The 12,583-nt window shown below is 34.6% G+C and overlaps 4 protein-coding genes across 4 annotated transcripts, besides 1 other annotated feature; 2 read left to right on the top strand and 2 right to left on the bottom strand.

The window, feature by feature from the left end:
- Positions 1-117: part of a mobile genetic element that runs on past the window's edge.
- Positions 118-279: 162 nt separating this feature from the next.
- TVAGG3_1041530 (NAD(P)H dehydrogenase (quinone) protein) lies at positions 280-1,194 on the bottom strand (the record flags this gene model as incomplete). The annotated part of the gene is made up of 1 exon (XM_001328713.1): positions 316-1,089. The coding sequence occupies one exon, from the start codon at positions 1,087-1,089 to the stop codon at positions 316-318; it is 774 nt and encodes a 257-aa protein (XP_001328748.1).
- A 1,576-nt stretch (positions 1,195-2,770) lies between these two features.
- Positions 2,771-6,994, bottom strand: TVAGG3_1041540 (armadillo (ARM) repeat-containing protein family; the record flags this gene model as incomplete). Its single annotated transcript, XM_001328712.1, has 1 exon — positions 2,776-6,636. One exon carries the CDS (start codon positions 6,634-6,636, stop codon positions 2,776-2,778), a length of 3,861 nt encoding a protein of 1,286 aa, XP_001328747.1.
- A 1,087-nt stretch (positions 6,995-8,081) lies between these two features.
- TVAGG3_1041550 (glycogen phosphorylase family protein) lies at positions 8,082-11,370 on the top strand (the record flags this gene model as incomplete). The annotated part of the gene is made up of 1 exon (XM_001328711.2): positions 8,435-11,269. The coding sequence occupies one exon, from the start codon at positions 8,435-8,437 to the stop codon at positions 11,267-11,269; it is 2,835 nt and encodes a 944-aa protein (XP_001328746.1).
- A 397-nt stretch (positions 11,371-11,767) lies between these two features.
- TVAGG3_1041560 (translational elongation) lies at positions 11,768-12,264 on the top strand (the record flags this gene model as incomplete). Its single annotated transcript, XM_001328710.2, has 1 exon — positions 11,872-12,189. One exon carries the CDS (start codon positions 11,872-11,874, stop codon positions 12,187-12,189), a length of 318 nt encoding a protein of 105 aa, XP_001328745.1.
- Positions 12,265-12,583: the final 319 nt, after the last annotated feature.

The raw sequence follows: 12,583 nt of genomic DNA on the forward strand, positions 1-12,583 counted from the left end.
CTTATGCCTTTATGGAATGGCCTTCAATTCTGGTGTTTAAGGTGAATTTTCAATGGAACTTCACAGTGATAGTCAGAAATTTGAATGAAAGTCAGATGGGCGTAAGTCCGCCCTTAAATTTTATTATTTTCCATTTGATTAAAGCAAAACTGCGCATTATTGTGGAGTATTAAAATGTAACAGTGAAATAATAATTAATCTCTGATTCTATCTTGTAATTTAGATTAATTTGTTGTTTTATCTCAATTTCTTAGAAATATGAAATTTTGATTTTAAGTAGAAGGGAAAAAAAATAATTTTATTATAAAAGCAATTTTAATTAGCATTTTCAGTAACAGCCATATCTCCGAAACGATCTAATTTATCGAAGTCATTCATTGGATCCTTAGATGTAAGTTTGTAATTAGTATAATCTGATGGTTTGTTGAAAGCAATATATGTTCTTTGGTTAATATTGTTAAGGTTTCCATCCCAATCGCGAATAATTTCTGAATTTGGTTGATTTGGTTTAAGATAAAGAAGCTGACTTCTATGTACTTTAAATCCTACTGTATGAAGCATGCCGTGTGTAATTGGATAGATTACTTGTTCGTAGCGGCCAAATATCGATTCACGGCCAAACATTTCTGTTGTACTAGTTGTTGTAGCAACAACGATGGCTCTCTTCTTTGAGAAGACACCTTTTCCGAACATAGTTCCTGGAGAATACATAGAACCATGTGTAAAAACTCTATCCCACCAAGCGTAGAAGTAAGATGGTAAGCCAAACCATGAGACAGGGCCAAATATCATGAGGAAATCACAATCTAATACTTTGCTCTGTTCTTCTTTGATCTTTGGAATAATTGGAGAAATTTGTTGTTCTAAACGAATATTAATATGAATAGGATCACTTACTTTTGTGAAATCCTTCACAGAAAGGACTTCATTCCATCCATCTTTAGCGAGATCTGTGACAGTGATTGTATGTCCGTTGTTTTTAAGTGTATTGATTGATTGTGCAACAATTGATCTGCATGGAGATTTTTCGTCTAAATCTGGGTCAGAGATTATGACTAAAATCTTCATCGGGGGGCCACGCATATCCATTTTTTAGAAAATTAAATAACGTTTTTGACATTTGATTATTATTCCGTGTAAAGTATTTAAATGCTTTCAAAATTGAATTATGAACGGAATATATTTTGGACGAACTACTTCCTAAATTTAAATAGACGATTGATATAGTAATATAATACACATTAATAAAACTCTTGTTTTAGATTCATTTTTTGAAAGTAGTCCTCAAATTAGATTCAACATTTGACTTGATCAATGAATCCTCAACCAGAAAAGAAGGATGATTTTCAAAACCAAATAATAAGTAAACCTGATGATGATTATTCATTCCAGGATATAATCGAACAAGATGAAGATGACTTATCCTTTAATTTTTCTGAAACAATAGTTGAAACTGTTCCACCTAATATGTATGATGCTGTTCTTAGTGATTGTTTTACTAAAAAATTGATCCCGAATATATCAGAAAATTCGATACCGATGATGATAAATCAAACTGGTCAAGATAGAGTATCTGCTTTGTTTTCACTTAATATTTTGAATATCTACATTCATTATGGCATTATTTCATTCAAAAATTTTATAAATTGCCTAGAAACAAGTCAATTGATAAACTCTGGTTTATTAAACTTGGTTTCCCATCATATTAAATCTGAAGCAAATGCAAGATATCTTTTCTCATCAAAATATTTTCAAAATTTAATAACTTTATTAGATCAAAATCATCCACTTTCATATTTAATGTTTAAAATTCTTCGAAAATTAGTTAAACACAACATCCAGATCTCAGATTCATATATACTTAATTCTATTAATTTTTTAATAAATTCCGATCAAAATGCTCATTATGCAGCTGATTTTCTACAAACTGTTATTGAGAAACAGAAAGATAGCGCCAGATTACTATTACGATCTCAAAACTTTTTAAATCTAGTTTCAAATTCGCTAGACCCGTGCAATATAGAAGTCTTAGATGTTTTTACTAGTGTTTTAAGCTCATCACGAGTGAATTACTCAGATGATAAAGAAATTATTTTATCAACAGGATTTATTCAAAAATTTCAATCTGTTGATATTAGCGATCCGTTGTTTGCCTTGATACTGCAAGCAATTGAAGGATTATGTATCCATGATATTCAAATCAGAGAAGATTTATTTTCAGAAAACTATATTCCCAAAATTCTATCTGTTTTTCAAGATGAAACTGAATATTCAATTAGAGTTACTTCAATTAATATCATTTCTTATATTTGCCAGAATCATCACATAGAATTGATAACTTATCTCTTAGAAAACAATATTTTAGATTACTATTCTTTGATTCTCCCTTCATTAAAGCACAGAACTCTATATAATGCAATACTTGCAATTTCAAACATCCTATCATTGGCAGAAGAGTCAGAAAATCAAGATATATTGAATATTGTTGCTGAAAATAGTGAAATTCTTGAAGAATTGCATGAAATTCGGCTCAATTTTCAAAATTCCAAAAGCCATTCTGAAAGATTATCTGCAGAGACTGCTCAAATTATTCTAGAAAGACTTGAGTCTAATGATTAGAATACTTTATTTGTATATCTCTAATTTCAAATGAGTTTCTTAATTTGATCATTCAAATATCATATAACCATTGGTATTCATATGTCCTATAATATGTAGTTATTGATTATAATAAATTGTTTGTATAAAAGTATTTTACATAATAAATAATAAAAATTACAATTTTTCTTTGATAACAGAAACAAATTTTTGAACATCTGGGTCTTTTGGTGCGTTATTATAGATTTTGGTTGCATAATTAGAAATAACATCCGGTCTCAATGTTGCAATAGTAGCCAATAACTGCGCTGCTGCCATTGAAGCCATTTTTCCTGAATTAGACATCTTTTCAATTATTGAAGGTATTTCAGCATCAAATCTTTGTACTAATTTTGGTGTATGGATTCTTGATGATACAGCAAATATCTGTGCTGAAACTATTTCAGGTGTATCAGCAGCATTAGCAAGATCCATTAATGGTTTGCAATTATTAAATATAGCATTTTCAATATCATTATTCTTTGATATATCCATAATTGCCTGAAGAACATTTTCTCTATCTTTAGCCTTGAACAAAACTCTGACAACTTCTTGAGAAACATTGTCATTGTATTCACCAATCCATGGAGACATTGCTCCAATAGCATCGCATATTTCCTCTTGTTTTGCAGAGCATGTTCTCAAACACAAAACTAATGATGGCATTGCGTGTTTGAAAATTCCTCCTTTGCTTGCATTTGCAAACTTAACAATGATATAGCTTGCAACAGTTACGACTTGTTGATCACTTCCCCATGTTTTAAGAGCTGCTGTAACTAATAATCCAGCAATTTGCAATGATGGAATATTGCTTTCAACATCAGCTGCATTTGAAATGATTCCTAATGCAGATCTTGCAACTTGAACTATTGATATGTGAGACATAGATATTTCTGCAATCATCTGTATATATTTAACTGCGTAGTTTATGCCTGTCTCGGTTTGTGTTGCTAAAAAGATAACTTGCAAAATGCAAGCAACAATATCTCTATGAGTTTCATTTGCTTTTAGTGCATTTAGAAGCTTTGGCATTTGCTGACTGCAATCTGTTGTTTGGGAACTAGAAAGCAATGATTGTGCAATTGGAAGTAATACTTCTGGATCATTGTGCATTGTCAATGCTGTTGCTGCCATTCCAAAAACTTCTGGTCTTCCATTTAACAACGAAAAGATTGTATGGCAAATTGGTCCGTCTCTAAGATAGATACTTAAAATATATAATAATAGTTCTGTTGCTGAATCTGATTGGAATGTACTTTTATGCTTCTCCACCTTTGAAAAGTTTTGAAGGATTGTGCAAGTATCAGTTACGATGAATTGATCATTAAAATTCAATCTCAATACTTCTAGCAAAGCAAACAAAAGTTGTTCACTTAGATTAAATTCTTTTGTAAATGGAATGATTCTTAGGAGTGATGATACAATGTTTTTCTTGTTTGAAAATACCGTCAACATTAAAACAAACTTCTTCAAGTCTAATTTTGGAGGTTTTTCAGCTGAATTCACATAAGATTCGAAAATTGACATCAAACAAATTGCTTCATCTTCATTTAACTGATTTTTAAGACCAGAGAAATGTTTATAAACACTTGTGAATTGTTCTGATGTCAACACTAATCCAGAATTAGCCATTAATGTCGAGATAAATATATAAGATGCTTGTGTAAATGGATCAAAAGCAATTTCATAAGCCTTTTCTGTATAAAGAATCTGACTGATATCTGTATCTTCGCAAATGTTGCTGTAGATCTCGCATGCTTCATTTGCGCAGCGCTTAGATAATTTGGAAGCTTTAACAATACTTGGAATAGCAAGTGATGTCTTGAATTGGATTTGTTGTGAAGGGAAATATGATATCAAATGAAGTAGTTTCAAAAGATTGTAACTGCAAACTTCATCATCAGTAAACATGCTTAAACAGAGGGAAGAAATGCCTACAGCTTTTGCATCATTAAATGTTTGTTCCATGTAATCTGTTGGCTCCATTCTTGCAAGGAAATGTGAAGCAGGAATTACAATATCTTTGTTTTGTGGGAAGTTACGCATTCCATCCAAGAGAGTTGATATTGAAGTCATCGGTAAATCAAAATCTGATGAAAAATAAAGAGCTGCAACTAAAATTTCTTGATTAAAGACAGAATGTGACAAAATCGTTAATATTAATTGAGCATCCGCATCAGAAACTTTAAATAAATTACGCTGTGCAAGATACATAGCAATAGGAAGATGTTGTGCAAAGCATAATTCAAATATTGAAGACATTGTTTTCTCATTTCCTGCTTTCATATCTTTGATTAAGATTTCTGTGGTGTCATTCCTATCAAATGATAGCAAGAATTCTATAAGTTGTGGTGATAATGGTTTGTCGTTCTTTTCTAATGTTGGAATTGCAAATCTGATTCCATTATCTCCACAAGCAGAAAGAGCAATTACAATATTGTTCATATCAGCTAATTTTGATGCTAATCCGCATATTTGTATCTCATAATCTCCTGTGTATCTCTTCATTGATTTATTAAATATTGATTCATTTGCAACAACTGGCTCTGCAAAGAGAACAATGGGTTCTACGTAATCTAATTCATTCAAATGGTCATCAATTACCTTTTTACATACATTTGAACTAATAAAATATGGCTCTCTTGTTTCTTTTGGTAATTCTATAAATTTTTCAACAGAATAAGTGGAAGAAGCAATTGTAAATAGCACAGATAATGCGTTTTTGAGAATAACTGGATCTCCATGATAAATTTCAATAATTGATTTAATAATTTGTATTTTTTCTGGTCTGGCAAGTTGTGCTGGTGAATATTTTATGCACATACTAAGCATATTTAATAAGATGCTTACTGTTTTCTGATCATGCTGATGTTTATTCAATGCTGAATTTAAAATTATTGCTGCTGTAGAACTTGATAAGTTTTCGCAACAATCTTGGCTTCTGCATAATAACATCAACACTACAGTGGCCTGTCTAACTATTGATCTTGAATCTTCGTGTAATTGAATTGCAGAAGTAATAATTGGAACTAATTCTGGAAAAGAAAGTGCAGCACTATAAAGACAATTGTAACAAACTTTAATTGCTTTCTTGGCTACAGCAATTATTGGTAAAAACTGTTCAAGAGTTATAGATGCAATTGGTAAAATTTCAGGTGGTGTAGTTTTGTTTGTAAGTTTAGATGAATATACGTCAATTAATAATGGTAAATTCATCGGATTGCTTAATAACGCATTTTGTTTCTTGATAGTCAATAATAATAAAGAATTTGGAATTGGCTCTGATGTATGATTAAGTAATGTAAGTGTATATGATAGTATTGTCATGTTGTTCTCATATTGGCATGAAACATCTGAAAATTGGGAGATAACGGATGATGCAATTGAATTTATATTGTTTGGAGTAGCAAGTTGGCAAAAAACAACAAGTAATTTTTCTTGTAACTTCTCATTCGACTTTATATTTCTCGAGTAAAGAATAAATGATGCTAATAAATCTTTAACTTCTTTAATTTCTGGGTCAATGTACTTCGAAATTTCAATAATAAGACCTGCATGCTCAAGTGACTTCGGATTAACTCGAGCAATGTATACAAGATTCTGAATAAATTCGGAATTGGAATAAAATTTCGTTAATTTTGGAATTCTTATTAATTTCGTAATTTGTTCGAGTGCTGTTAAATTAACATCGGCATTATCACGTTGCCAATAAAGAATAAATGTAATTAATGATGAAATATCCGTATTACCTAATAAAGAATAAAGGCCTGGATTGTTTAAAAGATCGTTAAAGAACTTAAGAGAAGTTACTTGTAGTTCTACTGATTCTGGTAATTGATTTAATGCATTATTTATTCTGTTCAATCCCAATATCAGGGGTTCTAGCTCTTTATGATTCTTTAATATAGGATAAAGAAGGTTTATACACTTAATTTGAGTGTTTACCTTCGTTATATATTTGTCCATTTCATAAAGAATAGCATCATAACTCGCAATCATTTAATTTTTTAACGTATGATTAAAATCCAAAAAGTGACAAAGATTTTCTCTAACCTATTTCTATGAAATCTAAATGATTTTTTCAGTAATTCCTTCATTATCAGTCATATTCTTCATGACCTATGAAATATCCTTTCAATGGCAGTAGATACTCCAATAATTTAAATGATTGTCAAAATCGATGATGAATTTATATTCAGGATGGCCAATTAATAGTTATATATTCATTTTACTCTGGGTATGACCTGATTTATAATACAATATCGCAATAATCCAAGTTTCGAACGATTTGTGCTCCCATTTTATACCATTGATCGAAATTAACGTGAAATATTCTAACTAACTGATATCACACTTTTGCCAATCAAAAATATAAGAGAATTTTAGCATTAAAAAGCTAATTTGAGAAAAAATGTTTTTAATTATTCAATGATTCGGATTAAAGTTACAAATATTAAGGCCATAGATGAGTTCTTTTATGTGAGTTAAATATAAAGTTAATTAAAACAGATCCAAAATCATTTTGAGAGTTGTCCATTTAAAATTCAAAAAGAAAAGGAAAATAGTAAAAACAAACAATTTGTTAGCTATTATTTGCAATTTAATAAGGGATAAGAAATCGAAATCGTATAATTAAGTGAAAGACCATATTACAGCTCATGGTCGCTCTAGGAAATGTGTAACAAAGCAAATATTAATGTGTAATCTGCTTGATTGACAACAATCAAAATTATTGGATATTTATATCACATATGAGCTTCAATGACGCTTGTAAAGGGTGCGAACATAAGTAAAATGCGAAAGCAAGACTTACAAAAATTCAATGAAAAAATAACATGAAGCCGTCGAACAAACGGTTTGTCTTCTTGACATTTGGACAAATTTAAGTCTTGTTAATGCTAAATTTTGGAGATCGATAAGAGAAATCCCATTGCAAAAAAAAAATTATTGAATTTACCGGAAATAATTCTGTATAGTTCGTAATGAAACATACATTAATGCGCTTAGGACTGAATAATGATGCAAAATTCAAAACTATTTTTCTTTGAAAAAAGAAATTTTGCATTTAACTTTAAACTTAGTCCGAAAAGCGCCAATAATCAATGAAGAATAATTGATTTGGAAATTGATGGTCGCTCAATATTCGTCTATTATCGAAATGATATAAAATATATCATTTAATTCGAAGGAAACAAGCAGCACTAAAGAGGTAAGAAATAGTCACTTCTGGAAATTAATACGTATGGCTGCTTTTCAAAATAGATAGTTCACAAATTGTTGATAAAACATTTGAAACAATGATCGATCTTGGTTTCTATTCGCGTTTAATGCATTGAGCCTTAATAACAGCACGCATATAACCTACCCGAGATCGATCTCATCCTCAAATAACCACAAAATCGATCAAAAGATTTTACCCAAAATTAGTAGAAATTTTCTGAAGAAATTGAATAGTGTAAACTAATCAATCATCAAATCAAATAAAAAAAATTAAATGGTAATTTAGTCTGATATAAAATATCATCAAAGATGATTTGTCGCAGAAAAGTTGTTCTATATGGGTAGATCTACAAGTGACTAAATCAAAATTCAAAACTGAAAAAAATTTTTCCCGTTTCAAAAAAGCGATTGTTTTTGCACTCGAAAATAAATCTTAAATCATTCATCAGCTCATCTTCATATTGTAGTGGGCCAAAGGTGAATATCTTCCGACCATTCTGCAATTTGTAAAATGTAAACCAATTGAAATTTGAATTAGTGTTCAATAATTGAAATACTTGGTGACCACACTTTAATAATGTCGAAGCAAGCACAAAAGCTCCATCCAACGATTCGTCCTTTCTACCCAGATGCTAAGCCAATCCCAACAGAGGCTAAGAACGCATCCCTCAACACCCTTTCTCACAAGGTTCAAGAATCGCAAGGTGAAGACCTCGAGCAAGCCCGCCATAATCTTCTCTGGAAGCTTATGGGAGAATATATTCCAGCTGAAAAGGATTCAGTTCAACTTTCCTTTGTTAACCACATGGAATACACACTTGCAAGGTCTCGCTTCAACTTAGATGCATTCTCATCTTATCTCGCAGTTTCTTACTCAGTCCGTGATCGTTTAATCGAACTTTTCAACGATACACAAGAGTATTTCATCTCTTCAAAGGCTAAGCAAGTTTACTACGTTTCTGCTGAGTTCCTTGTTGGCAGATTCCTCAGAAACGCACTTCTTAACCTCGAACTTGAAGACCTCTACCGCAAGTCTCTTGCTGAACTCGATGTTTCTCTTGATCAGATCTACAACGAAGAGTACGATCCAGGTCTTGGTAACGGTGGTCTTGGTCGTCTTGCCGCCTGCTTCATGGACTCACTCGCAACACTCAACCTTCCAGGCTGGGGTTACGGTTTGATGTACTCCTTCGGTATGTTCAAGCAAATAATCGGCGCCGATGGTTCCCAGCTCGAAATTCCAGATTACTGGCTCAACTTCGGTGACCCATGGCGTATCCAGAAGCCAACAGTCTGCCATCAAGTTCATTTCTATGGCCGCTGCGAGAATGGTGTTTGGAAGCCATCTCTTACAATCAACGCTGTCGCAAACGACTTCCTCATCCCAGGTTTCGGCACAGATAACACATTGGCCCTCAGACTTTGGTCCTCAAAGCCAACAGTCGAACTCGATGAAGAGAAGTTCCGTGGTGGTGACTACTTCCAGGCTATCACAATGAAGCAGCGCTGCGAGAACCTCACATCAGTTCTTTATCCAAACGATAACACATACGAAGGCAAGGAAATGAGACTCATGCAGGAGTACTTCATGTCCTCTGCTTCCCTCCAGGATATCATCCGCCGCCTCAAGACACATCAGAAGCAAGATATCAGACAGCTTCCAAAGTACGCTGCCATCCAGCTCAACGATACACACCCAACAGTCATGGTCGCTGAGTGCCTCAGAATCCTTATGGATGAGGAAGACATGGGTCTCCTAGAAGCCCTCGAAATCACACGCAAGGTCTTCTCATACACATGCCACACACTCATGCCAGAAGCTCTTGAGAAGTGGGATGTTCCAATGTTCCAGAACATGCTTCCACGCCACCTCGAGATCATCTACCAGCTCAACCAGTACTACCTCGACGATGTTCGCGCTAAATACCACGTCACAGACGATGTTATCCGCAACCTCTCCATCATCGAGGAGTCCAATCCAAAGAAGGTCCGTATGGCCAACCTCGCTGTCATCGGCTCTCACATGGTCAATGGTGTCGCTGCCATCCACTCAGAGCTCATGAAGATCTACGTCTTCAAGGACTTCGCCCAGCTCGAACCAAAGAAGTTCATCAACAAGACAAACGGTGTCACAATCAGAAGATGGCTCCACCACTGCAACCCAGGTCTCTCACAGATCATCAACCGCGTTGTCGGTGACGAGAAGTGGGCTCTCAACGCTGAAGGCCTCACAGCTCTCACAAAGAAGCAGGATGATCCAAACTTCATCGCTGAATGGGAAGCTGTCAAGCTCGCTAACAAGCAGCACCTTGCTGAACTCGTCAAGAAGACAACAGGCGTCGAACTCAACCCAGAGAAGCAGCTCTTCGATATCCAGGTCAAGCGTATCCACGAATACAAGCGCCAGCAACTCAACATCTTCTCAATCATCTACAGATACCTCAACATCCTCGAGATGACACCAGCAGAGCGCGCTAAGCTTGTTCCACGTGCAATGATCTTCGGTGGTAAGGCTGCTCCAGGCTACTACGCCGCCAAGAAGCTCATCAAGCTCATCAACAACGTCGCTAAGGTTGTCAATGCCGACAAGAACATCGGTGACCTCCTCAAGGTTGTCTACATTCCAAACTACAACGTTTCAGCCGCTGAAATCATCATTCCAGGTACAGATGTCTGCGAGCAGATTTCTACAGCTGGTACAGAAGCTTCCGGCACATCCAACATGAAGTTCGCCTTCAACGGTGGCCTCATCATCGGTACACACGATGGTGCTAACATCGAAATCGGTGACGCTATCGGTAACGAGAACGTCTTCTTCTTCGGTGAAGTCGCTGAAAACGTCGACACATACCGCGCTGCCGCTGAACACCCAATTCCAGCTGGCCTCCGCCGCGTTTTCGACACAATCAGAACAGGCCTCTTCGGTGATGTCAACGAGTACGAGTGCCTCATCTACCCAGTCGAGCACGGAGATAACTACCTCGTCGCTAAGGACTTCGAAGACTACCTCGATGCCCAGAGAAGATGCGATGAAGCTTACAAGAACAAGGAAGAATGGACAAAGATGTCTATTGCTTCAACAGCTAACATGGCTAGATTCTCATCAGACAGAACAATCACAGAATACGCTAACGAAGTTTGGGGTATCCACGAGTGCAAGCTCCCAGTCGTTGAGCCAATCGAGGCTTCCGGTGTCCAACAGATGGGAGTCGGCTCAATCGGTGGCTCTCTCAGAAGACACCAGTCCGCTGCTTTCGCTGAACAGGCTCCATCATCAAACGGACCAACACTCTCTAAGGGAACATACGGCTCACTCTCAAGAAAGTCTCAGATCCCAGTCCCAGCTGCTCAACCAGTTCAGGATTCAAAGAATGATGACCACGATGGCGAAATCGAAATCGACTACAACTAAATTTACAATTACAACTTTTGTCACATAAAATTAGCATGAACAATGCAACAAAACAAATACCTTAAATATTAATTTCTTCTACTGAAAAAAAAGTAAAAGGATTTTTTCTTCTTTCATTAAATTAACAAAAAAACTGTATTAGCAGTAATGAATTCTTATGTATCACAGCTGAATTTGGAATCAAATATGATGGTAGATTCTTGAAATATATTTATCAAATTTTAAATAAATGAAATTTGTGTGATAAAATTGTATGGATTGTCTTAAATTCTTGAATAATTTTCAAGTATTTGCTTGTAATGCTTCGAATTTTTAGTGATTTTGATATAATATAGTTATAAACTTTTAGGAAGCTTATCTTTAAGAATAAGGTATTACATTGTACCTGTATTTATGAGTTAATAGATTTGATCTTATTCTGAGATTACCATTCCATAAGCCATGGATAATTTCGTTCAAAAAAAATTGGCAAATGAAAAATCAGTTTTTAAAGAAATTAATCAATGATTATTATCCCTGTCACGATCTCATATCAATTTAGTTGTTGATTCATCCAAAAAGTCAGTTTTTCCAAAATTAGCGGTTTGTGGTCGACCTTTGCAATGAGTGCAGAACTTGCTTGTGTTTACGCCGCTTTAATCCTTAACGATGATGGCAAGGAAATCAACGCAGAATCCCTTCAGAAGATCCTTGATGCTTCCGGCGTCAAGATTGAAAAGTTCTGGGTAGATCTTTATGCTGACTATTTCAAGAAGGCTGATGTTTCCGATTTAATCAAGAATGTTTCCCTCGGTGGTGCCCCATCTGCTGCTCCAGCTGCTGGTGCTGCCCCAGCTGCCGCTGCTGATGCTCCAAAGGAGGAAGCCAAGGAAGAGGAACCAGCTGCCCCACTTGACCTCGGTGATATGTTCGATTTCTAAACTAAACCGAACTGCTTTTGAATGAAAAATAAAACTGAATTACCATATTACTCATAACAAAATCAAATCAAAAAATTTTTACATTCATACTCCTTCCAAATTGCTTCTGCCTTTTATGGCATTGATGCTTTTCGGAAAGAAATTTTTTATTTTAAGAAGTTGATATTTTTTTGATTTCTATTTCCTTTGAAGTCTAAGAAATTATCGACATTTTTACTTTTTGGCCAAATCTATATGATATATCCCTTATATATAACATTTTTGGCATCATTGCTCAAAAATTATTTCCAGTTATATATGTTCTTAAGTAACTTCCATATTGGATGAATACTATTCAAAAATGTATTGGGTTTAATCATATTCCCTAATAAAAAATCAATATGGATTATGAGAA

Source organism: Trichomonas vaginalis, chromosome I (genome assembly GCF_026262505.1).
Source record: "Trichomonas vaginalis G3 chromosome I, whole genome shotgun sequence".
Taxonomy (NCBI): Eukaryota; Parabasalia; order Trichomonadida; family Trichomonadidae; genus Trichomonas; species Trichomonas vaginalis.